Source organism: Mustela erminea, chromosome 16 (assembly GCF_009829155.1).
Source record: "Mustela erminea isolate mMusErm1 chromosome 16, mMusErm1.Pri, whole genome shotgun sequence".
Lineage (NCBI taxonomy): Eukaryota > Metazoa > Chordata > Mammalia > Carnivora > Mustelidae > Mustela > Mustela erminea.
This window is the reverse complement of record NC_045629.1, coordinates 19,042,563-19,070,354: the sequence shown is the minus strand read 5'-3', so window position 1 is coordinate 19,070,354 and position 27,792 is coordinate 19,042,563. Positions and strand designations below refer to the sequence as shown.

At 38.7% G+C, this 27,792-nt stretch overlaps 1 protein-coding gene across 14 annotated transcripts in view; it reads right to left on the bottom strand.

Annotated features, from left to right (window-relative positions):
- CSPP1 (centrosome and spindle pole associated protein 1) overlaps positions 1-27,792 on the bottom strand; it is a 168,832-nt gene that overhangs the window by 4,994 nt on the left and 136,046 nt on the right. For all 14 annotated transcript variants that reach the window (XM_032315801.1, XM_032315816.1, XM_032315813.1 and 11 more), the window contains 5 exons: positions 13,951-14,090; positions 11,408-11,548; positions 9,402-9,448; positions 7,217-7,280; positions 2,030-2,139 (listed from right to left, as the gene is read on the bottom strand). In XM_032315801.1, the coding sequence (XP_032171692.1) occupies positions 2,030-2,139; positions 7,217-7,280; positions 9,402-9,448; positions 11,408-11,548; positions 13,951-14,090 (502 nt within the window). The remainder of the gene's footprint in view (positions 1-2,029; positions 2,140-7,216; positions 7,281-9,401; positions 9,449-11,407; positions 11,549-13,950; positions 14,091-27,792) is intronic.

Here is a 27,792-nt window from a genome sequence, read left to right as displayed (position 1 = left end):
ATGAGTGTGAGTAATTGTCTTTCTCTGACCTATTTCACTTAGCATAATACCCTCTAGTTCCATCCACATCGCTGCAAATGGCAAGATTTCATTTTTTGATGGCTGAAATATATGTTATATATATATATAATTAATTAATATATATAGACTTGGTCGTGGTGAATAATCCTTTTACTGTACTTTTGGAGCCTACTGCAGAGGGTTTTTCAATTGTACCTTTGGATCCTATTGGCTAGTACCTTGGTGAGAATTTTGGCATCCATGTTCATCAGGGATCTTGGTCTGTAATCCTCCTTTTTGGTGGGGCCTTTGTCTGCTTTTGGGATCAAGGTAATGCAGGCTTCATAGAAAGGGTTTGGAAGTTTTCCTTCCATTTCTATTTTTTGAAACAGCTTCAGAAGGACAGGTATTAATTCTTATTTAAATATTTGATAGAATTCCCCTGGGAGGTCATCTGGCCCTGGGCTCTTGTTTCTTGGGAGATTTTTGATTACTGCTTCAATTTCCTTGCTGGTTATGGGTCTCTTCAGGTTTTCTCTTTCTTCGTGATTGTTTTGGTAGTTTATAAGCCCCTAGGAATGCATCCATTTCTTCCAGATTGCCTCATTTGTTAGCATATAGTTGCTCATAATATGTTCTTAAAACTATTTCTTTGGTATTGGTCATGATCTCTCCTCTTTCATTCATGATTTTACTTATTTGGGTCCTTTCTGTTTTCTTTTTGATAAGTCTGGCTAGGGGCTTACTGATCCTAATAATTCTTTCAAAGAACCAGCTCCTAGTTTCCTTGGTCCATTCTACTGTTCCTTTGGTTTCTGTTTTGTTGATTTCTGCTCTAACCTTTATTTATTCTCTTCTCCTGCTGGGTTTAGGCTGTATTTGTTGTCCTTTACCAGCTCCTTTAGGTATAAGGTCAGGTTGTATATTTGAAACCTTTCTTATTTCTTGAGAAAGGCTCATATTGCTATGTCCTTCCCTCTTAGGACCTCCTTTGCTGCAGCCCAAAGATTCTGAACAGCTGTGTTTTCATCATTTGTTTCCATGAATTTTTAAAATTCTTCTTTAATTTCCTGGTTGACCCATTCATTCTTTAGTATGATGCTCTTTATCCTCCATGTATTTGCCTTCTTTCCAACTTTCCTCTTGTGGTTGAGTTCTAGTTTCAAAACATTGTGGTCTGAAAATATATAGGGAATGATCCCAGTCTTTTGGTACCGGCTGAGACCTGATTTGAGACCCAGGATGTGCTCTCTTCTGGAGAATGTTCCATGTGCCCTGGAGAAGAATGTATATTCTGTTGCTTTAGGATGGAATGCTCTGAAGATATCTGTGAAGTCCATCCAGTCTAGTGTGTCATTCAAAGTCTTTGTTTCCCTGTTATCTTCTGCTTCGATGATCTGTCCATTTCAGTTCCCAGGGTGTTAAAGTCCCCTACTATTATTGATGTGTTTCTTTGATTTAGTTATTAATTGGTTTGTATTTTTTGCTGCTCCCATGTTAGGGGCATAAATTTTTACAACTATTAGATGATCTTGTTGAATAAACACTTTAATTATGATATAGTGTCCTTCCTCATCCTGTATTACAGTCTTTGGTTTAAAATCTTATTTGTTTCAGGGTGTGCGGATAGCTCAGTCGTTTAAGCATCTACCTTCAGCTCAGGTCATGATCCCAGTCTTCTGGGTTCAAGTCCCACATCGGGCTCTCAGCTGAGCGGGGAGCTTGCTTCTCCCTCTGTCCCTTCCTCCTGCTAGTGTATTCTGTCACTCTCTCTCTCTCATTCTCACTCTTCAAACAAACAAACAAACAAACAAACAAACCTAACTTGTCTGATATAAGAATTGCTAACCCAGCTTTCTTTTGATGTCTATTAGCATGATAAATGGTTTTCTACCCCCTCACTTTCAATCTGGGGGTGTCTTTGGGCTTAAAACGAGTCTCTTGTGGACCAAACCAATTTAGCATGGGTCAGAACCCGGACCTCTCCTAAACTGAAAAGGGAAAAAAGAAAAAGATACTTCATACATACAAAGTCCAGTCCTTTCTGTTTGTTCCTCCTGCGCTCCCTTGCAGAGGGCACCTGGGACGGTGGAGGGAGGATGTCATCTTCAATGGCAGGGTATGTCTCGCCATAAGCACCTAGGAAGACCACACAAAGGAGAAGCCTTAAACATCCATCATTTCAAATCTTTTTACTCCGTGCTAAACCAATACTTTGTTTTTACTAGCTTTAAGGTATTATTTACATATAATAAAATTCAGCTACTACAAATGTACACAAACAGCTCAGTAACTTTTGTGGAATACACATTTTATCTATGTATTCACCAGGTGATGGACCTGTGAATTGTTTCTAGTTGACAGTTACTAATTTGCTGTGAACATTCGTGTACATGTCTTTGTGGCCATATGTTTTCATTTCTTTGGGGTATATTCCTAGGAGTGAAATTGCTGGATATTCTGTTTAACTCTATGTTTAGCCTTTTGAGTAACTGCCAAACCATTTTCAGAAGTGGTTCTATCATTTTACAATATAAGAAGGTTCTAGTTAACCCATACACCAACACTTGGTATTGTCAGTCTTTTTGATCACAACCTCTCTAGTGATCGTGGAGGTAATCCATTTAGAACATTTAGAATTTTTCCAACTCTTTATTTTAAAAGACTATTTTGAAAAACCTAAAGGAAAGTTATAATACAATAAATACCTAAAACCACCATTCTTATTTTGCCACATATACTTTATTTTATATGGGGGGTGATGGTGTTAATGGTGAACCAGTAAGTTGACACTTCATCTCCACATAGTGAAGTATGTACTATCTAAGAACAAGGACTGTCTCCTACATTATACCTTTATCACATTCAGGAAATTTAATATTGATACAATACTACCATTTGCCCTATAAGTGATATTCAAATTTCTGATATTTAAAACGTACAGCTTTTTTAAAGGCAGCAATAACTACATTTTACTGAAAGAGATGTGGTTTTCTAAAATTCCAAAAATAAAGTTTTGTGATTTCTGTATATACCCAACCATTAATGCACTTGCTTTAAAAAAAAGACGAAAACAGGGTGGAAAACACCCCGTCCACACACTCATAGCTTACTTCGCTATCAACAGAGTGGTATGTTTGTTAAAATCAGTGAACCTGCACTAACGCATTATCACCCAACATCTGTAGTTTACATTAGGTTACTCTTGGTGGTGTACATTGCATGGGTTTGGACATGTATCCAGTATGACAATACCCACAGGATAGCTTCACTGCCCTAAAACTCTCCTGTGCACCACCTATCCATTCCTTCCTCTGTATCTGCTGATCTCTTTGCTGCCTCCATAGTTTTGTCTTTTCCTGATGGTCATAAAGTTGGAATCCTATAGTATGTAGCCTGTTCAGATTGGCTTCTTTCATACAAATGCATTCAAGGATCCTCTGTATCTTTCCATGGTTTTGTAGCTCATTCCTTTTCAGCACAGAATAATAATATTGCACTGTCTGGTTGTATCACAGTATATTTATCCATTCACCTTCTGAAAGACATCTTGGTTGCTTCTAGTTCTTGGAAATTACTGATAAAACTGCTGTAAATATCTGTGTGTGGATTTTTGTATGGACATAAATTTTAATTAACTCCTTTGTGTACATATCAAGTAGTGTGACTGCAGGATTGTTAAGAGTATGTTTTGGTTTCTTAAGAAACTTCCAAACTGTCTCCCAGATGGCTGTACCATTTTACATTCCTATCAGCACTGAGTGAGAGTTCCTGTGATCTTGGCCATTCTAACAGTGGTATCTTGTTATGAATTTACATTTCCCTAAAGACATATTTTCATATGCTTATTTGCCATCTGTAGGTCCTTAGTGAAATATGTTTGGATCTTTTGCCCATCTTTTAATTGAACTGTTCCTTATTGTTGAGTTTTAAGAGTTCTACTTGGTTGTGGTAACATTCCTTTATCAGACGGGTCTTTAGCCAAGTATTTTCTCCTAGTCTCTGGCTCTTCTTCTCATTCGCTTGACACTGTTTTTAAAGAAAAAGTTTTTAAAGAAGTCTGGCTTATCCAATCTCTCTCTAATGGATTACACATCTGGTATTGTATTTAAAATGTCATCATCATCCCTAAGTTCTTCTAGGTTTTCTCCTCTGTTATCTTCTAGGAGTTGTATAATTTTGCATTTTACCTTTGGGTTTATGGTCCACTTTGAGTTGTTTCTGTTGAAGGGCGTAAGATCTGTGTCTAGATTCCTTTTCTTGCATGTAGATGTCCAGTTGTTCTAGCACCATTTATTGAAAAGACCATCTTTTGTCCATTGAACTGCCTTTGCTCTTTCGTCAAAAAACAATGGAATGTACTTGTTTGGCTCTATTTCTAGACTCTATTCTGTTCAACTGATCTATTTGTATATCCTTTTGCCAATACCAAACCACTTGATTACTATTAACTTATAAAGTTGAAGTGTCAGTCTTCATCTTTGTCCTCTTTACATACTGAGCTGGCTATTCGGATCTTTTGCCTCTCCATATAAACTTGAGAATCAGTTTGACTGGGATTGTATTGAATTTATAGGTCAAGTTGGGAAGAACTGGTATCTTAAACAATATTGCATCTCCCAATCCATTAACATGAAATCACCTGTTTTATTTCATAAGTGTTTTATAGTTTTTCTCATAATAAAATCAGTACGAGATCTGTATCTACACATTTCTTTTTTAGGGGATGCTAATGTGAGTGATACTGTGTTTTAAATTTCTGAGACCACTTGTTCATTGCTGGTACATCTAGGAAAGCAACTGACTTCTGTGTTTTGACCTGGTATCCTGCAACCATGCTGTAACTACTTATTAGTACCAGGATTTCTTTTATTCATCAGATTTCCTACAATCATATCATCTATGCACAAAGACAGTATTATTTCTCCCTCCCAATCTGTATTCCTCCTTTTCTTGTCTTGGCACATCATCTAGGACTTCCACAATGATGTTGAGGAGCAGTGAGAAGAGACCTCTTTGCCGTTTCCTGGTCTTTACAGGAAAGTTACGATCTCCTCATCATTAAATATGATGTTGGCTGTACGGTTTCTGTAGATATTCTCTATCAAGCTGAGGATGCTCCCTTATAGCCCTAGTTTGCTGAGTTATCATGACTGGGTGTTGGATTTTGTTCAGTGCCTTTCTGCATCTACTGATACTGATCATGTGATTTTTCTTCTTTTGCCTGTTAATAGGATGATTATATTTTGATTAATTATATTAACTGAATGTAAACAAGTTTGCCTACCTGATATAAATTCTACTTGGTTGTGGTATTTCACACATTGTTAAATTCATTTTGCTAATATTTTCCTGAGAATTTTTGCATCTATGTTCATGAGAGGTACTGGTATGTAGTTTTCTTGCGCTCTTCTCTGTCTGGTATTAGGGTAATGCAGACACTCAGAATGTGTCCCTCTGCTTCTGTTTTCTGGAAGAGGTTGTAGAGAACTGATAGAATTCTTCCCTAAAAATTTGGGAGAATCCACCAATGAAGCTATCTGGACCTGGTGCTTTCTGTTTTAAAAACTTATTATTGATAGAATTTCTTTTTTATAGTCAATTTGTGTTTTTTCCAGCTTAATTTACTACAGACATAGAACACTGTGTAAGTCTAAGGTGTACAATGTGATGATCTGATATTACATATGTAGCTGACCCTTGAACAATGCAGGGGCCCTGCATGTTTGAAAAGCCACATATACTTTTGGACTCCTCAAAAAATTTACTGTTGACTTGAAGCCTTACTGATAACACAATTAACACATACTTTATATGTTACATATTTTATATATATATATATATATATATATATATATATATTCTTCCAAAAAAAGAAGAGAAAATGTTACTGAGAAAATACACTTTCCCCAGTACTGTATTTACAGAGAAAAAATCCACAGAGAAGTGGATCCGCACAGTTCAAACCCATGTTGTTCAAGGGTCAATTACATATTGCAAAATGTTTTTTTTTTACAAGAAGGCTAGTTAACACATCCTCTTCCTCCTTCACAGAATTGCCATTTTGCTGTTCTTGTTATGGTGAGGACATTAAAACTCCACTCTCACAGCAACATTCATGTTTATAGTACAGTACTGTTAACTGTAGTCAACATGCTACATATTTAGATCCTCAGAACTTTCTCATCTAGGTTATCACACACACACAAAAGCCTTACCCACATTCACTAGAACAGTGGTAACAGTCATGACCATAGGATATTTGTGGGATATCAAGAAGAGAGATTGCTATATCTTTGGTCTAATATAATGAAATAGTCCAAGACACAATCTTGAGTGCCCCAAACTGTCTTAATTTTTGGCAGGAATAGGTCACATTGCCCTGATGCCTCCACAGACAACCTCCCTATCCTATTTCCTTCCTCCTGGTTTCTCTATCTGTACTCACTCTCCACAATATGCCACCCTGGAGACACCCTGAAAAGAAACACTCACTAAAAAAGTATAGGCTAGTTTGGAATTTTCATCTCATGAAATACAACTAGTATGTAGGATATTTAATTCCCTGATGGCCCTAAGACAGCAGAAATGCTTATGATCAGAGTACATAATTACATGTGTATTACAGTACTTAAGAAGATAAGTAAAGGTACTGTGAGATTTATTTTTCCTTAAAACTAAGAATATCCTTATGACCTTTTAAAATTGAAAGATTCACATGCAGTTTTAAGAAATCAAAGAGGTCCTTTGCATACTTTGGCCAGGTCCCTCCAGTGGTAATGTTTTGCAAAAGAAGGCAACAGTCTCACACCCAGGATACTGATACTGATAAAATATCCTTGATCCTGACGCACTGATCTCTTAGTAGTATTCCACTGAATGGATGTACTATACTTTAACCAATCATCTACTGAAGGATATCTGGGCTGACTCCAGTTTTTGGCTATTATAGTAAAGCTGTTACGAAAATTCATGTACAGGTTTTTGTGTGAACCTTTCCTATGACTACTAAAGTTCATTTTAGTTACAAAGTTTTTAGAATCAGAGTAAGTCATATTTGATAATTATTAAGTTAATAAAATAGAAGATTCCCTTTCTACCACCTTGCAAAACAGAGAGTGAAGTGCTCATTTTGTTAAGTATGGAGAAGTATACTTAAAAGAAATATAAATGCTTAATATTTAAATAACTAGATTGGTAAAAGAAATATACTCACCAATAAAAGCACTATCAGATTCCAATAATGAAGTTTTCAAGAAATCATCGGAGTCCTCTCTAGGCTAAAAGAAACATCATGTATTAATGATTTTTATTAGTCCTGTATGGAAAAACAACAAATTTGTACCAAGAGGCACAAGTCTCTACACTGTCCCAAAAATGAGCAAAAAATGAATGGAGAAAGGTAGGACTGGCTGCTTGCCTCCTACACCACATTCCAGTGCCCAATAAAGAAAGACCAGTTTTATTTAGGGTCACAATACTGCGATGAAAACAGTATGAAGCAATGAACCCAATTAAACATTAAAAGTCTTTAAACTGGTATGCCTGGTTGGCTTAGTTGATTAAGCATCTGCCTTTGGCTCAGGTCATGATCCCAGGGTCCTGTGACTACATCCCACATGGGGCTCCTTGCTCAGCAGGGAGTCTGCATCTCCCTCTGCCTGCCACCTCCACCAACTCTTCTCTCTTGATCTGACAAATAAGTAATAAGTAATATCTTAAAAAATAAATAAAAATTAAGTCTTTAAACCACAGCCAAGATTCATTCATTCTTTCAGTTATTTGTACAGTGTACTTCCTATTATTTCCTCCATGCCAGAACAAAGATGAGTAAGAGTTTCTGCTGTGGAGTGGATCGTAATCTCATGGGGGAGAGAGGGCTGTGTCCTCAGACAATGACAGCCCTATGAGACAGCAGTTGTCACAAAGGTAGAGCACAGATACAGAGGAAACATAAGAGTAGGGGGGAAAATACCACTAGGATTGTGTTTATAATGAGCTCTCAAATAAGAGATTAACAGATTTACACACAGAGAATACTGTCTCCTTATATGTTGGAAGGAGCCTAAAGTCACATACCACCACTTCCCCAGCAGATTTCTAGGATGTGCTAGAACACTCCACTGAAGAGCTAACCATTAATTTCTAAATACATTCCACTAATACACAGCATTATCAGAATTCACAGCATTATCACTGAATTCTCCCATATGTTGCATTTAACTTTCCTTTTTCATTTAACACCTACTGATTCTACTTTTGCTTTTTGGCATGAACAGCTTCTAATATTTACCAAATGGTCTGAACCAGATGTTCCTAGCACTGCATACCATCCAGCCTCTCTTGCTCATCAGAGTCCTTCATGTATCTGAAAAGTGATCCAAGTCCAGGTAAGCTCTATCTTCTCCATGACAACCTGCCCCACTTTTCATTTGTGTTTGCTATACAATCCAGTTTCTAGGGTGATGAGGACCCCAAAATTTATTAGCTTCTTGGTAACAGCCATGATAAGCTGTTTCTGCTGAGTTACTACTCAGCAAAATATGGTGTTATTTTGTTATTTTAATCCGGGATTTTAACCAAAATCCCAGTTGTTAAATTTCAGTATCTTTTCACTGAGAAATGTGGCTGCCACATTCAGAGAAACCTACCAACCTGCAGAGATTTCAGGAATAGGGATGGCATGGGGACAAGGAGGAGCTCTCAAGACCACCTTGGTTTCAAGCCTGGGCTGTGCAGCTTACCACTGCGTGATCATGGGCCCACCGTTTCCTCTTCCGTCACAGAAAGAATGCGTATCTTGTATACTTGAGAGAAATAAACATCAAGTACCTAGCACAGATAGGGTGGTCACTCTCTAACTGGTAGCTATTAGCAACATCATTATCACTTCAAATGAAGCACCAACAGCTACCAACTGGTGACCCTGGGCTACTAAAACAGCTGAGCTGAGCCTTACCTTTATAATCTGAAAATGCGATAATATTGTTACTGTTACTCGTGTGTATGAAGGTTAAATTTATTTCCAACCTCAGTCTTTTCCCCTGAACTCCCTTACCTGTCTGCTACTTGCCAGTTCCAACTGTTTGTCTAGCAGGCATCTCAAAACTTACCATGTTTAAAACTAAGATTAAATACCTTGCCTGAAGTCACATGGCTAAAAACAGACCAACCTGAACAGTCTAGCCCTGAAGTCTTGTAACCACAATATACTTCGTATAACAATATGCTTTCTCTCTACATATTCCACTAATACATCTCTAAATACCCACTACAGGGATGAGACAAGAGTTAAATTCTTTCTTAACTCAATATTCAGAATTGGATTACTCACTTACCATATTCCTAAAAATTTTTTATCCCCCAAAAACTAGCTTGGAAAATCGTAACTGGTTTCTTACCATTCTGCGGTCCCGTACTTTAGCACTTGGGATGGCATCCAAGTCAGCTGTAGTTAATGGAGAAAAAACATTTAAAAATAAAAACTTTTACAATATCCTTTGTGACTAGCTCTCTACTGTAAATTTTTTCAACTATCACATTTTAGAATGTTAAGCTATTACTTATTAATTTATAATTATATATATAAATATATTTATAACTAGTTCAGCATCCATCCTAGTTGAATAGACAAAAGTAAAAATCATTGTGAACGTAAAACTGAAGTCTGCAGGAAAAGAAAATAATGCAGGATTCTTCAAGCTTCACTCATATTTCCACAATCTGGGTAGAAAGTTGCTGAGTGGACTTAAACACGGGTCCCTCACATGGAATTTTTCAGCTCCAGGCACCTAGTTACACAGAGACTCTGGAGGAAGTATACCAAATGCCCCCCCCCCGCTTTTTTTAAAAAGATTTTATTGATTTATTTGACAGAAAGAAATCACAAGTAGGCAGAGAGGCAGGCAGAGAGAGAGGGGGAAGCAGGCTCCCTGCTGAGCAGGGAGCCCAATGTGGGGCTCGATCCCAGGACCCTGAGATCATGACCTGACCCAAAGGCAGAGGCTTAACCTACTGAGCCACACAGGTGCCCCAACCAAAGCCCCCTCCTCTTTGATTTGACCAGTTTTCCTATGTGCATCCAATAGTGCATTTTGTCCTTTAGGGACTGCCTTTGGGAATAAATAGGGTACGAATGAATGATAGCCTATACTCCTTCTTAGAATATTTTATACCATGCTTGTGATTATTTTACCATATTTAAACCACATTCTTATGAACTCAGTCATCATAGAGTTCACTGGAAGTTGGTCGGTGGCTGCTGTGGAAGATGGATACCCTCGGTGCCCAAATGCACCTCCATCTATCCACCTGGGGACTACTTTTCAGTTAACCAGCCGAATATGCCAAGACTGCACCACATCAGATCAGCAGGGTCTCCTAAGGAAATATTCCACCAAAATGCTTATAAAGGTTAAAAATGTACTAGTTTCTCTTCTCTGATGACATGCCATAGAATGTGGGTTACCATGCTGTGAGAGGGTGATGAGACCATTGTGAAAAGTTCTGTATCAGATGGGTGAAAGACTTCCCCTATATCAATCTTTATCAAAGCCTTGACCTGGGCCTAAAATGGTGCGCAACTTATTCCTGTGATTATGTCTCATGGTCAAAAAAGTTTCCTCAGATCCTGAGGCCTGAGAATGAGAATGTCTTATTCTTATTACTGGACTGTTGTGTTTTAGGACTTATTTTCCATTGCCACCCTCAACGGCCTGCAGGACTCTAGGCCAACGGGGCCCACAAGATGCTGTGCTCTGTGAGGCAGCTACCCCCATCTGCTGTCAGGTGCTCCCCTACCCCCAGTTCCATACTCCCATGGGACCCTAGATTTCTCCTTTGCAGCACTCAGCACGCTTAGGCTTATTTAGCCTCTAACTCCTCCAACAAAGTATAAGCTCCTTGACAGCAATAGCATATTTCATTCATCACCACATCCCCTGGATATGCGTCAGTACCTGTGCTCACCACAGGCACTCAGGAAGCATCTGTTGATTGGCTGATTATACAAACACACATTCACAGCCCAGTGTCCCTGAACAGATTTTATGCCCTACCAAAACCTGTCAGACACACATTGCAAAGAAATGCCCCATAGGGCACTGGAGTGTTTGCCCAGCACTCCTTCCCTTGGTTCCTACTTCCTGCTGCAGATGTCACGTGGCCTAGCTGAGGTACTCCATCCTCCCTGGACCCCTCTCACCCACAACGTGCCTCGGCCACACCCATCAGAGCCCTCTCGGGGACCTGTCCTTTTCTGGGGCTATCTGCCAAAAGGGCCATGTGAGCATGGAGCTACCAGTGGGAAGCTGCCTGGGACTGCAATCAACAACAGAGAGAAAAAAGGCTAACAACAACAACAAACAACCCAGTGCTACTCTTTGAGGTAGGAATGATGATTTCTTACCTTCAGCACCTTCCTGCATCTTCATTCTATTCAGTTTCTTCTGCTGCTCTCTTAGCAGGGCTTGCTGCTGGATCTCTAAGGTGTGGTGATCTCTTGGAGGATCTGGGTACATGAACTTCAGGTCAACCCGTGTTTCTGAATCTAGTACAAAAAATATATAGCTAAGTTCAATCTTGTTTCCAAAGGAGATTTTATAAAACTTCAGTAAACATATGAGGAACGTAATTTCAAAATCAAGGAACAATAATAATGTATCACCAAAGTCAAAATGTATTAAAATTATCATAAAACTCAAGAACACGAAATTAATATTCTGTAAGTAAATGGCCTTCCACAAACTTAGCAACATTAAAAGGAACTCCCCCACCACCCCACCCCAGAACAAGCAGTAGCTTATTATGCATTCCCCATCCGTACTTCCCCACTCCCCAAGATTTCCCTCCAGAGCACACAGCTGGGCAACTATGTACACGTATAGCCAAGCAGTCAGTCATACAGCTACAACTCAGGGAGCCATTAGACACTAATCGAAGCCAGTCCCTAAAATATACTGAAAAAAATGAAAACATAATGTTATCAAGCCAATTAATATTTTCACCCTTGTAAATATGCAAAAAGCAAGATAAATGCAGACTGGCTGGAACTTTAGGAGAGAGGTCATTAGTGGAGGAAATGACAATCTAAGAATTCATCTATGCCACAAGTTCAAGAATATGAGGTGAGCAGAATGAAAATGATAAAACTTAACTTTTAAATCTTGAGAACAAAATGTAGTTCATATATCTAAAAAGCCTTGAAACTATTATTCCCTTTGATCTCTAATTATACTGTTGGAATATAATTTAAAGAAATTATCCTAAATATGTAAAAAGCTTTATGATCAAAAGTTATCACCATTACCATATCCCATGTGAGAATAAGCATGAAAAAGACAAATAATGTCTTGGCTTATAATGAAAATAGTCTGACTGCACAGGTCCCCTGACCAAACTCTGAGACCTACTGGCTTAATACACTGCCTGGCATATAGTAAATTATCAACAAATCATAGCATTAAAAGACAACAGTAAATGTAACTGATGACACTTATAAATCTAAATGAAAAACAAAAGAGAAAATTAAGTAACAGTTTTACTGTTTTTTGTTTATTGTTTTTGTTTTAAATAGGCTCAGAAAGAAGACTAGAAATATGAATGGTGCTTATATTTAGGTGGTTTGAGCAAGGTGATTTTCCTCTCTAGTTTTCTGTGTTTTCAAAACTTTCTGTAATAGATACTAATTTAAAAAGCAAAAAGAAGAAAAGTTCAGTTCTGGTTCATCTGGTATAGATCATATGACCACATATCCAACAATTTGCCACTTTGACTCCAAAACCTGCTCTATTTCATGGTCCAAAAGGAAAATCACATATAACACACATTTTGGTTCCTCTATACATTTTCAGTCTCCTAGGACCTGTGTCTCTTGGTAATCCTATTTCTCTACTAAGCTTTCTCTGCTCCTTCTAAGTGCTACATCAAATCTTCTCAACTCTCTTCCTTCAAATATTCTCCATTTGCTCCTGCCTGAGTTACTCAGGGACCCTGCTCTCCTCATTCCTTCTTTCTCCCATACCCTACACACACCTCTTACCCTGTCACAGCCCTTCACATTAGCATTCTACCCTGTTCTCCCAGCTCTGGACCCTAAGTTCCTCCCCTTCCCAGCCAAGCCTACCTCCTCCAGGAGCTGTCTTATGCTTACTACCTCCAACACTCTGCCTCCTAGTCAATCCTCATTCCCATGTTAAATGGGCTTCTGGTGCCCTAATTCCACTGAAAAAGATCTAACCGAGTTCACCAGTGACTTCTGATCCAACCAACGCTTTGCACTATTCCTCTTAAATGATCCCTTCTCCTTGACATATTCTCTTCCCTTAGATTTCGGGATACCACATTCTCCAGTCACTCTGACTGTTCCTTCTCAGTCTCTTTCCTAAGCTCAGCTTGCCTTGTCGCCGTTCCATTAATGACAAGTGCTACTCTTCTCTTTAGTCTACCTGATCTAATCGACTCCGGAGAGGCTTTAAAAGCTGTATGTTCTGCAAAAGAAAAGAGTTAGACACACTTTACCAGTAGGTTAGTTAGTGTCTAACTAAAGTTTCACCTACTAGACTGGTAAAGTGAAGAACTAGGGCGCCTGAGTGGCTCAGTGGGTTAAGCCGCTGCCTTCGGCTCAGGTCATGATCTCGGGGTCCTGGGATCGAGTCCCACATCGGGCTCTCTGCTCAGCAGGAAGCCTGCTTCCCTCTCTCTCTCTCTCTCTGCCTGCCTCTCCATCTACTTGTGATTTCTCTCTGTCAAATAAATAAATAAAATCTTTAAAAAAAATAATAAATAAATAAATAAATAAATAAGTGAAGAACTAAAATATACAGAAATTTTATTCATCATTTTTTAAAATAGGTATCCTAAATGAAACTTTACTTTAGAAAAAGGATACAAATAAGCACTTGAATATGGTTAGAACACAGGCTGTATCTCAAAGAGCAGCATTCTACTCACCTCTATCTTTCAGCTCATTGAAGTCATGAATATTCTGAAAAGTAGTAACATCTAAGCCCTTAGGCGACTGTCTTCTGACAGGAGCTTGTAGCCGATGCCTAGCCATGTCAAATATATCCATGGGATTCCTTTCTCTTTTCCTATAGACAGAAGACAAATTTAGGTAAATGTGTTTTAATGTGAGGCGAATCAGAGCTTACATTTAACTCCCTCTACAAGAAATTTGGCATCTTATATCACACGATATTACAAAACTTTAATATCTGTTATTTCAATCTCCTATACTAAAAAATATAGTAAAGGTCAGTATACTCTCTCAAGATATTCTGATGTAAAGGCCCTTATGAGGAGAGTAAATGAGTTAGCTTTACCTTAGAATATTCACATAGTAGAAAGACCACAGTCTTTGAAGTCAGCAAAACCAAGATTCAAAGACCAGCTTTGCTGTTTTCTGGCAGTTTGACCTTGACTTCATCATCTGTATGATGCAGATGATGTCTATTCCTTCTAATTAAGTGAAGTTATACACTGTAAAGTACCCAGCATTGTATATGACATATATTAGGTAATCAATAAATGTTATCTTCCCCTCAGCCTAAAATAAAAATTATACAGAGAAATATGGTATTAATACACTTCCCAATATAAAGGGTACTATCCACAATCTCCAACACTAATTTTACAAGGCCTTTCAGGGAATTCAATTATCTAATTAGTTCATTTAATACTCTACTTCTGTGGTACCTAGGAAGTTAACATAATGGGCAGGGGCCTTAGTGAGTTTCCTGGTAGGGTTCTGGGGGAGTGACCAAGAAGAGGAAAGGGTTGGGGGACAGTGTCTCTAGCCCTGAAAGGAAAGACCTACCAGTGCTTCCTGCAGCATTTGATAGGCCCCTCTATTTCTGAAAATGAGGATTTAAGCTATAATTGTCAGAGGCTTGGCCAAACTCCTGCCTTCATTTCTTCATTCCACTAAATCTTCCCTAAGCACCTAGATGGGAACAGCTAGGATCGCAAAAGGCAATACCACGGCTCTCCTGGAGTTTCCTTTCCTGGTGAGGGTAAGGAGTCACCTGGGTCACAAAAGTACCCTGCCAAGGTTGACAAAGACCTCCAAATAGTAAGCCACCTAGGGTGACAGGAAATGCAACACAGATTCATTACAATGCAAAACAAATATTAAAAAGGCTTCTAGGAGGCCATTAAACTCTGTTTAAACTGCCTAGTTTCCATTACGGCTATAAGTTAAATAGGCTGCTAAGTTAGGAATTAGATTATTAGATCTTCCTTGGATATGAGCTGCCTAATATTTGTTTTGTGCCTAACACAAAGTAAGAGCTCAAAAATGTGAGCTTAATTAATGAATAAGAGATTCTTTTTGTGAAACAATTTATAAAACTGGAATAAAGAATCAACACAAATGTCTCCCATTGTGATACATATTGAAAATTATGGGGCGCCTGGGTGGCTCAGTGGGTTAAGCCGCTGCCTTCGGCTCAGGTCATGATCTCAGGGTCCTGGGATCGAGTCCCACATCGGGCTCTCTGCTCAGCAGGGAGCCTGCTTCCTCCTCTCTCTCTGCCTGCCTCTCTGCCTACTTGTGATCTCTGTCTGTCAAATAAATAAATAAAATCTTAAAAAAAAAAAAAAGAAAATTAAACCAAAGTAAATGTATTTAACCAGTTCTTGCTAAATGATGGCAATCTAACATATATTCTCTAACTTAAGTTAGCAAGTAGAATTTACAAGGTACTTATTACATCTATTTATTCTTCACTAAAATCTCATGGGGTAAAAATTATTGTTACCACTTAAAAATGAGAAAACTGAAAAGCTGCCTGGCTTCTCTTGTATTAGTTTGTCAAAAGACAGTACAGTGTTCAATTTATGAATGAAACAAAGAAAATAAGTGTCAATAAGTTAAACATGCATTTTTAAATATGCAAAGCTGCAATAGTGAAGACATTCATAACATCACAAAGTAAATTAAAAAAACTATACTGACCTCTCAATTACTTAGAAATAGTTGATAAATAAAATAGAATTGTCCATTGAAAACTACCAGCATGTGTTAACATTTCATTATCTAGCCATTCTGTATTTTTGAAATTTTCTCACTCTGTTTACTTAGCCAACCAAGCTTGGAGGTTAAGCTGCTATATTAAACGCTTATCACATACTGGATTACAGTCTTTTTTTTTTTTTAAAGCTTTTTTATTTATTTATTTATTTATTTGACAGAGAGAAATCACAAGTAGATGGAGAGGCAACCAGAGAGAGAGAGAGAGAGGGAAGCAGGCTCCCTGCTGAGCAGAGAGCCTGATGTGGGACTCGATCCCAGGACCCTGAGATCATGACCCGAGCCGAAGGCAGCGGCTTAACCCACTGAGCCACCCAGGCGCCCCACTGGATTATAGTCTTAAACATCACTATAAATTTAATAAATATACAAAATGATACACCAGGAATATTATGACAGATATGTTTATGACTTAGTAAACATACATATATTAAATTATCTAGCTCTGTCCACTAATAGGATCCAGAAGCAAAGACACCCAGCAAGCATACCCAACATCCAGAGCTTGGTTTCTAAATACCATTCTCCATGAGGAAACATGGCTTTCTGGAGAAATGGCTGATTTCAGGGCTGGGGTAGGAGAGATACAAGAGGATCCTGGAGTATGTCTTATAATACCAAAGAGGAAGTGCTCAGAAAGAACGGAGAATGGATTATACCCCAAAGTACAAAATAAATATACACAAAATTGAATAAATAAATAAAGGGAAGAGAAGAGGCAATTTTTTTTAAAGATTTATTTATTCTAGAGAGAGAAAGAGAGGGAGAGCACAAGAGCACGAGCAGGGGGAAGGGCAAAAGGAGAAAGAGAGAGAAGGAGACTCCTCACTGAGCTCAGAGCCCAGCGTGGGGCTTGATTACATGACTCCAAGATCATGACTGGAGCAGAAATCAAGTATGATGCTCAACCAACTCAACCACCCAAGCTCCCCAAGAAGGGACAAATATTTCTTACAAAAAAACTCTAAATAATATATATAGATAACTAACCCCATCTACAGGAGATGGAGCTTAATTCTACCTCCTAAGCTGTGTGCCAAATTTGTTGATTCTTGTCCTAATAATAGTAACTGCGCAGAGAAACCTGGCAAATTCTACTTTAACCAAATGATGAAGGTTCCCATCCCCAGGAATGTCATGTAGATGTCATATACCTTTGTTATATAATGTGATGAAAGGACCATCTACCCTGTGCTCTTCTGTCCAAAGACCTTTAACACCAGTCTAATCATGAGTGAATTTTAGATAAACACAGACTGGGAGATACTCTTATAGGATTCTACCTGGCCAATACTCCTCCAGACTGTCACAGTCATGAAAACAAAGAAAAGACTCAGAAACTGTCCTAGACCAGGGGAGACTAGGAGGTATGACAAATAAATGCAATGTGGTACCTATATTGATTAGATTCTGGAACAGAAAGAGAACATTAATAGAAAAACAGGAGAAATCCAAAAAGTCTGGAATTTAGTATTAATGTTCCACTATTAGTGACAGTCAGACTCTAGTAACACAAGATGTTAACAATTGGGAAAACTAAGTGAGGTCATATGGAAACTCTGTACTATGTTTACAACTCTTCTTTAATTTAAAATGATGCCTGGATAAATCATTTATTTAAAAAAAAAAACCCTTTTAAAAAATAAGTGTGGTAGTTATCCACTTTATTGATTTTAAAATATACCAAAAGACTGCAATCTGCAGTTTGAAGAATAGTACTTTAAAAAATTTATGAGTCCTTTTAGCAAAAATGATCAGAAATGTTTAATAATCTAGAAGTTATTTTCTAGAAAGTAAGTATTTTATAAAATAGATTGTTAATGGAAAATGTAAAACATAGTTTTAAAATGTAATTGTCGGGCGCCTGGGTGGCTCAGTGGGTTAAAGCCTCTGCCTTCAGCTCAGATCATGATCCCAGAGTCCTGGGATCGAGTCCCGTATCAGGCTCTCTGCTCTGCAGGAAGCCTGCTTCCTCTCCTCTCTCTCTGCCTGCCTCTCTGCCTACTTGTGATCTCTGTCTGTCAAATAAATAAATAAAATCTTTAAAAAAAAAATGTAATTGTCTATGATTATTCCAACTCTGAAGTTTTTTGTTCCTATATCATTTTCCACCTCAAAGACTAAATTTCTGTGCCTGATTTTGTAGAAGACTAAAAAAGGGAAAGTAAAGACAATGTCCTCATAATTTTCTAGTCATGTTTCAACTATCTCTTTCTCAGCGTGGACTTCCCTACCACTTAGAGTAGCTTACAAAGCAACTTCTGGGGGCGCCTGGGTGGCTCAGTGGGTTAAGCCGCTGCCTTCAGCTCAGGTCATGATCTCAGGGTCCTGGGATCGAGTCCCGCATCGGGCTCTCTGCTCAGCAGGGAGCCTGCTTCCCTCTCTCTCTCTCTCTCTCTCTCTACCTGCCTCTCCATCCACTTGTGATTTCTCTCTGTCAAATAAATAAATAAAACCTTTAAAAAAAAAAAAAAGCAACTTCTGCACCAATTTGCCTTGTGTACATAAGGACGGAAATTAATCAATTATTTTCACTCACTGATTTCTGTGATGAGAAAAAGAGTCCATTCTCAGATAAACCTGGAAGAACGGTGTGCCACCACAAACTCATTCTTTACTAAGTCTAATCCTATCAAACATTTCATGATTAGGGCTAGTATTTCTGGTATTCCTTCAAAAAAGTACTACTACTTTCTTCCTCCCCGACCCCAACATCCCTGTCACCATGACCACCACCACCACCATCATCATCATCACCATAAATATATTATTGGCAGTACGGAAGGACAGATAAAACACTCAATATAAATGTTTTATATTAGGTTAAATAAATATATATTAAATATCCCATATTTTTGCAGAGAATAGATTCAACAGGTATGGATAAATGTTTTATGAAGGCAACTTAATCTACATAAAATTCAAGAATGTCTAAGAGTCTAAGAGAATATTGGTGGAGACAGTCCAAGATAGGAGAGAAACAGCAGACCTTAATTTTGTCTGGCTACAGGAATTCAACCAGTAGCTATCAAATCATTCTGAATACCTATGAACTCATCCCGAGATCTAAGGAAAGAATAGCTGCAACTCTACAAATAGAAAAGCGACCACTTTCTGCAAGGTAGGAGGTGTGGAGAAACGAATCCAAAGCTATATATATGGGAGGGTAAACCCCAGGGGGAGGGAGCCTCCCTAAGCCAACATCAGAAACTGATACAGCAGCCAAGCACAAAATCAGTAAGGGATGGCCCTGCCTGAAAGGCACACTCAGGTGCTGAAAGAGAGCAGAAACCTAGGTGAGACAGTATGGTCTTAGGATCCTCAGGGTCACAGAAACACTGGGGATGCCTAAGGGTGGCAGAGCTCCTAGGGTTTGAAATGGGAAAGCAGGCTGCAATCAGAAAGCCCAGGTGTGGCTATCAGTGTTTCCATAAATCATGAACTACCAAACAGTTTGGCAACTGCACTCCAAGCAGGGGTCCACCAAGCGGCAGAACCAACCCCACTTTTTTCCCCAGGGAAGCAGTGGCGCAAGTGTGCGCCATAGGAGGCTCAGGGTTTGGAGACTCCAACTGAGTTGCATGCCTAAGATAGAAACACTTGGTCCAAGCTGAGTGAGCATAGAAGTACATATGGAGACCAGGGAGGTAGATGTAACTGACCACTTATCTGTGAGGGTGCACTGAGGAGTGGGCCACGACCTTTCAGTGTGGGGCCAGAGATTGGGAGGCTGCCATTTTCATTCTCATCCTCTAAAGTAGAGCAGAAAGTTTTCAGGGAACAAAACCACAGAGAGCAAACTGGAACACTGTACTTAGCATGGCCCGCTGGCAAGGGCAATGAAGTTCTGATTGAAGCAAAGACACTTGAGAATCAGCAGAAGAGACCCTTTCCCAGAAGATCAAAAAGAACATCCAGCCAAGACCAAGTTTAGCCATTACACAGAACTGCAAAACTCCAGCACTAAGGGAAAACAGTGTATAGAATTTATGGCCTTTTGCCACAATTCTTAGGCTTTCAATTATCATTTTTCTGCTCTTTTTCAACCAATTTCTTATTTTTTATCAACTTTTTAAAAATCTTTTTAAATTTTCATGTTTACACTTACATTCTAGCCTTTCATTGTATTTAAATTTATTTTTGTACATATATGAAAGTTTTTCTTTCTTTACAATTTTAGGATGCAGTTTCTTCTAACAAACAGACCAAAATACACTCAGGATGTAGTGTATTGCTCTGTTCTGTTCACCTGTCTGTTGATATTCCCTTTATTTGTCTTTTAATTCTCATTTTTTTACAGTAATTCTAAACTTTATTGTATTTAATTTTATTTTTGAATATGTTTAAGTTTTTCTTTCCTTACAATTTTGGAATCTAGTTTTCTAATAAACAGACAAAATTACACACAGGATCCAGTGTATTGCTCTGTTCTGTTCACCTGATTATATTCTCTCACTGCCTTTTTAAAAATTTTTATTTATTCTGGCTTCACGTCTCCTCTGATTATTATAATTAATATAAATTATAATTTATATAATTATAAACAATAATTTATTATTATATAATATATATTATATAATCTGATTGTTGTAATTAATATAAGTTATAATAATTATAAATTATAATTAATATATAAGTCCTTATAATTAATATATAAGTCCTCCTCTAAAATTATCTGGGGTCATTGTTGCCACTTTAGTATTTTGTTCTCTTGTTCATCTATTCTTCTCTGGACAGAATGACAAGACAAAAAAACTCACCTCAGGGAGGAGTGAAGATGGCGGAGAAGTAGCAGGCTGAGACTACTTCAGCTAGCAGGAGAACAGCTAGATAGCTTATCTAAAGATTGCAAGCACCTACAAATCCAACAGGAGATCGAAGAGAAGAGCAGCAATTCTAGAAACAGAAAATCAACCACTTTCTGAAAGGTAGGACCGGCGGAGAAGTGAATCCAAAGCGACGGGAAGATAGACCCCGGGGGGAGGGGCCGGCTCCCGGCAAGCGGCGGAGCAACAGCGCACAAAATCAGGACTTTTAAAAGTCTGTTCCGCTGAGGGACATCGCTCCAGAGGCTAAACCAGGGTGAAGCCCACATGTGGTCAGTGTGGCCCCAGGCCCCACGGGGTCACAGAAGGATTGGGGGTGTCTGAGTGTCGCAGAGCTTGCAGGTATTACAACGGGGAAGAGACAGAGCCGAGGAGTAAGCTCCCAGCTCGGGGTTACCTTGAACCGGTCGCAGACTCGGTGGCTCGGAGCATGGCCAGAGGCCAGGGAGACGGGAGTAATTGGGCTCTGTTCTCTGAGGGCGCACTGAGGAGTGGGGCCCCAGGCTCTCGGCTCCTCCCCGCCGAAGACCGGGAGGCCACCATTTTTATTCCCCTCCTCCGGAAATCTACGGAAAGCGCTCAGGGAACAAAAGCTCCCGAAAGCAAACCGAAGCGGATTACTCAGCCTGCCCTGCCGGTGGTAAGCGCGGCGCAATTTCGCCTCAGACAAGGACACTTGAGAATCACTACACCAGGCCCCTCCCCCAAAAGATCAACAAGAAATCCAGCCAGGACCAAGTTCACCTACCAAGGAGTGCAGTTTCAATACCAAGGAGAGCAGCGGAATTCCAGAGGAGGAAAAAGCAAAGCACAGAACTCACACTTACTCCCATGATTCTTTAGTCTTGCAGTTAATTTTTTTCTTTTTCAATTTTGTTTTCTTCTGCTAAATTTTTTTAACTTTTACCCTTTTGTTTTTTAATGTTTTTTAACTAGTTTATCTAATATATATATATATTTTTCTTTTTTACACTTTTTCTTTGTTTTCCCTTTTCTTTTTTTAATTTTCTTTTTTTTTTTCTTTTCTTTTTTCTTCTTCTTCTTTTTTTTTTCTTTCTGAACCTCTTTTTATCCCCTTTCTCCACCCTCAAAATTTGGGATCTCTTCTGATTTGGTTAAAGCATATTTTCCTGGGGTTGTTGCCACCCTTTTAGTATTTTACTTGCTCCTTCTTATACTCTTAACTGGAAAAAATAACAAGGCTGGAAAATTCACCACAAAAAAAGGAACAATAGTCAGTACCGAAGGCTAGGGACCTAATCAATACAGACATGGTAATATGTCAGATCTAGAGTTCAGAATGACAATTCTCAAGGTTCTAGCCGGGCTCGAAAAAGTCATGGAAGATATTAGAGAAACCCTCTAGGGAGATATAAAAGCCCTTTCTGGAGAAATAAAAGAACTAAAATCTAATCAAGTTGAAATCAAAAAAGCTATTAATGAGGTGCAATCAAAAATGGAGGCTCTCACTGCTAGGATAAATGAGACAGAAGAATTAATTAGCGATATAGAAGAACAAATGACAGAGAATAAAGAAGCTGAGCAAAAGAGGGACAAACAGCTACTGGACCACGAGGGCAGAATTCGAGAGATAAGTGACTACCATAAGATGAAACAACACTAGAATAATTGGGATTCCAGAAGAAGAAGAAAGAGAGAGGGGAGCAGAAGGAATACTGGAGAGAATTATTGAAGAGAATTTCCCCAATATGGCAAAAGGAACAAACATCAAAATCCAGGAGGTGCAGAGAACCCCCCTCAAAATCAACAATAATAGGTCCACATCCCATCACCTAATAGTAAAGTTTACAAGTCTTAGTGACAAAGAGAAAATCCTGAAAGCAGCCCGGGAAAAGAAGTCTGTAACATACAATGATAAAAATATTCGATTGGCAGCAGACTTATCCACAGAGACCTGGCAGGCCAGAAAGAGCTGGCATGATATATTCAGAGCACTAAACAAGAAAAACATGCAGCCAAGAATACTATATCCAGCTAGCCTATCATTGAAATTAGAAGGAGAGATTATTTTAATCTCTGCCAGGACAAACAAAAACTGAAAGAATTTGCAAACACTAAACCAGCTCTACAGGAAATATTGAAAGGAGTCGTCTAAGCAAAGAGAGAGCCTAAAAGTGGTAGATCAGAAAGGAGCAGAGACAATATACAGTAACAGTCACCTGACAGGCAATACAATGGCACTAAATTCATATCTCTCAATAGTTACCCTGAATGTTAAAGGGCTAAATGCCCCAATCAAAAGGCACAGGGTATCAGAATGGATAAAAAAACAAAACCCATCTATATGTTGTCTACAAGAAACTCATTTTAAACCTGAAGAGACCTCCAGATTTAAAGTGAGGGGGTAGAAAAGAATTTACCATGCTAATGGACATCAGAAGAAAGCAGGTGTGGGAATCCTTATATCAGATCAATTAGATTTTAAGCCAAACTATAATAAGAGATGAGGAAGGACACTATATCATACTCAAGGGATCTGTCCAACAAGAAGATCTAACAACTTTAAATATCTATGCACCCAATGTGGGAGCAGCCAACTATATAAACCAATTAATAACAAAATCAAAGAAACACATCAACAATAATACAATAATAGTAGGGGACTTTAACATTCCCCTCACTGAAATAGACAGATCATCCAAGCAAAAGATCAACAAGGAAATCAAGGCCTTAAATGACACACTGGACCAGATGGACATCACAGATATATTCAGAACATTTCACCCCAGAGTAACAGAATACACATTCTTCTCTAGTGCACATGGAACATTCTCCAGAATAGATCACATCCTCGGTCCTAAATCAGCTCTCAACTGGTATCAAAAGATTGGGATCATTCCCTGCATATTTTCAGACCACAATGCTCTGAAGCTAAAACTCAATCACAAGAGCAAATTTGTAAAGAACCCAAATACATGGAGACTAAACAGCATCCTTCTAAAGAATGAATGGGTCAACCAGGAAATTAAAGAAGAATTGAAAAAATTCATGGAAACAAATGATAATGGAAACACAACGATTCAAAATCTGTGGGACACAATAAAGGCAGTCCTGAGAGGAAAATATATAGCGGTACAAGCCTTTCTCAAGAAACAAGAAAGGTCTCAGGTACACAACCTAACCCTAGACCTAAAGGAGCTAGAGAAAGAACAAGAAAGAAACCCTAAGCCCAGCAGGAGAAGAGAAATCATAAAGATCAGAGCAGAAATCAATGAAATAGAAACCAAAAAAACAGTAGAGCAAATCAATGAAACTAGGAGCTGGTTCTTTGAAAGAATTAATAAAATTGATAAACCCCTGGTCAGACTTATCAAAAAGAAGAGAAAGGACCCAAATAAATAAAATAATGAATGAAAGAGGAGAGATCACAACCAACACCAAAGAAATACAGACAATTATAAGAACATACTATGAGCAACTGTACGCCACAAATTTGACAATCTGGAAGAAATGGATGCATTCCTAGAGACATGTAAACTACCACAGCTGAACCAGAAAGAAATAGAAAGCCTGAACGGATCCATAACTAGTAAGGAGATTGAAAAAAGTCATCAAAAATCTCCAAGCAAACAAAAGCCCAGGGCCAGACGGCTTTCCGGAGGAATTCTACCAAACATTTAAAGAAGAACTAATTCCTATTCTCCTGAAACTGTTCCAAAAAATAGAAATGGAAGGAAAACTTCCAAACTCATTTTATGAGGCCAGCATCACCTTGACCCCAATCCAGACAAGGATCCAATCAAAAAAGAGAACTAGAGACCAATATCCTTGATGAACACAGATGCGAAAATTCTCACTAAAATACTAGCCAATAGGATTCAATGGCACATCAAAAGGATTATTCACCACGACCAAGTGGGATTTATTCCAGGGCTGCAAGGTTGGTTCCACATCTGCAAATCAATCAATGTGATACAACATATCAATAAAAGAAAAAACAAGAACCATATGATACTCTCATAGATGCTGAAAAAAGCATTTGACAAAGTACAACATCCCTTTCTGATCAAAACTCTTCAAAGTGTAGGGATAGAGGGCACATACCTCAATATTATCAAAGCCATCTATGAAAAACCCACCACAAATATCATTCTCAATGGAGAAAAACTGAAAGCTTTCCCGCTAAGGTCAGGAACATGGCAAGAATGTCCATTATCACCACTGCTATTCAACATAGTACTAGAAGTCCTAGCCTCAGCAATCAGACAACAAAAGGAAATTAAAGGCATCCAAATCAGCAAAGAAGAAGTCAAACTATCAGTCTTCGCGGATGATATGATACTATATGTGGAAAACCCAAAATACTCCACTCCAAAACTGCTAGAACTTGTACAGGAATTCAGTCAAGTGTCAGGATATAAAATCAATGCACAGAAATCAGTCGCATTTCTCTATACCGACAACAAGACAGAAGAAAGTAAGGAGTCAATCCCATTTACAATTGCACCCAAGACCGTAAGATACCTAGGAATAAACCTAACCAAAGAGGCAAAGAATCTATACTCAGAAAACTATAAAGTACTCATGAAGGAAATGGAGGTAGACATAAAGAAATGGAAAAATGTTCCATGCTCCTGGATTGGAAGAATAAATATTGTGAAAATGTCTATGCTACCTAAAGCAATCTACACATTTAATGCAATTCCTATCAAAGTACCATCCATCTTTTTCAAAAAAGTGGAACAAACAATCCTAAAATTTATATGGAACGAGAAAAGACCTTCAATAGCCAAAGGAATATTGAAAAAGAAAGCTAAAGTTAGTGACATCACAATTCCGGACTTCAAGCTCTCTTACAAAGCTGTCATCATCAAGATAGCATGTTACTGGCATAAAAACAGACACATAGATCAATGGAACAGAATAGAAAGCCCAGAAATAGACCCTCAACTCTATGGTCAACTAATCTTCGACAAAGCAGGAAAGAATGTCCAGTGGAAAAAAGACAGCCTCTTCAACAAATGGTGTTGGGACAACTGGACAGCCACATGCAGAAAAATGAAATTGGACCATTCCTTATACCACACACAAAAATAGACTCAAAATGGATGAAAGACCTCAGTGTGAGAAAGGACTCCATCAAAATCCTTGAGGAGAACACAGGCAGCAACCTCTTCGACCTCAGCCACAGCAACATCTTCCTAGGAACATCACCAAAGGCAAGGGAAGCAAGGGCAAAAATGAACTATTGGGATTTTATCAAGATCAAATCTTTTGCACAGCAAAGGAAACAGTTATCAAAACCAAGAGACAACTGACAGAATGGGAGAAGATATTTGCAAATGACAGATCAGATAAAGGGCTAGTGTCCAAAATCTATAAAGAACTTAGCAAACTCAACACCCAAAGAACAAATAATCCAATCAAGAAATGGGCAGAGGACATGAACAGACATTTCTGCAAAGAAGACATCTAGATGGCCAAAAGACACATGAAAAAGTGCTCCACATCACTCGGCATCACGGAAATACAAATTAAAAACCACAATGAGGTATCACCTCACACCAGTCAGAATGGCTAAAATTAACAAGTCAGGAAATGACAGATGCTGCTGAGGATGTGGAGAAAGGGGAACCCTCCTACACTGTTGGTGGGAACACAAGGTGGTGCAACCACTCTGGAAAACAGCATGGAGGTTCCTTAAAACGTTGAAAATTGGGCTACCTTATGACCCAGCCACTGCACTACTGGGTATTTACCCTAAAGATACAAATGTAGTGACCCGAAGGGGCATATGCACACGAATGTTTATAGCCACAATGTCTACAATAGCCAAACCATGGAAAGAACCTAGATGTCCATCAACAGATGAATGGATCAAGAAGATGTGGTATATTTACACAATGGAATACTATGCAGCCATCAAAAGAAATGAAATCTTGCCATTTGTGACAACGTGGATAGAACTAGAGGGTATCACGCTTAGCGAAATAAGTCAATCAGAGAAAGACAACTATCATATGATATCCCTGAAATGAGGAAGTGGCGATGCAACAAGGCGGGTTTGGGGCATAGGAAAAGAATAAATGAAACAAGATGGGATCAGGAGGGAGACAAAACATAAGTGACTCTTAATCTTACAAAACAAACTGAGGGTTGCTGGGGGGAGGGGTGTTCGGAGAGGGGGGTGGGGTTATGGACATTGGGGAGGGTATGTGCTATGGTGAGTGCTGTGAAGTGTGTAAACCTGGCGATTCACAGACCTGTACCCCTGGGGATAAAAATATATGTTTATGAAAAATAAAAAATTAAAAAAAAACTCACCTCAAAAAAGAGAATAAGAGGCAGTAATGAAGGCCAGAGACCTAATTAGTATGGACATGAATAAAAGGTCAGAACTAGAATTCAGAATAATGATTATAAAAGCACTAGCTAGGCTTATAAAAAGCATAGAAGACATTACAGAAGCCTATCCTGGAAAAAAATAAAAGAACTAGATAAAAAAAGGCTATTAATGAAATGCAATAAAAATGGAGGTTCTAGGGTGCCTGGGTGGCTCAGCGGGTTAAAGCCTCTGCCATTGGCTCAGGTCATGATCTCAGGGTCCTGGGATTGAGCCCCACATCGAGCTCTCTGCTCAGCAGGGAGCCTGCTTACTCCTCTCTCTCTCTGCCTGCCTCTCTGCCTACTAGTGATCTCTGTCTGTTAAATAAATAAATAAAATCTTTTTTAAAAAATGGAGGCTCTGTCACAATAATGAGGCAAAAGAGTGAATTAGTGATACAGAAGATAAAATGATGGAGAATAAAGAAGCTGAGAAAAAAAGAGATAAACAACAACTGGCTTTAAAGGGGAGAATTCGAGAGGTAAGTGATATCATAAACCAAAACAATGTTAGAATGGGATCCCAGTAGAGGAAAGGGAGTAGGGCAGAATGTATACTGGAACAAATTATAGCGAAAACTTTCCTAATCT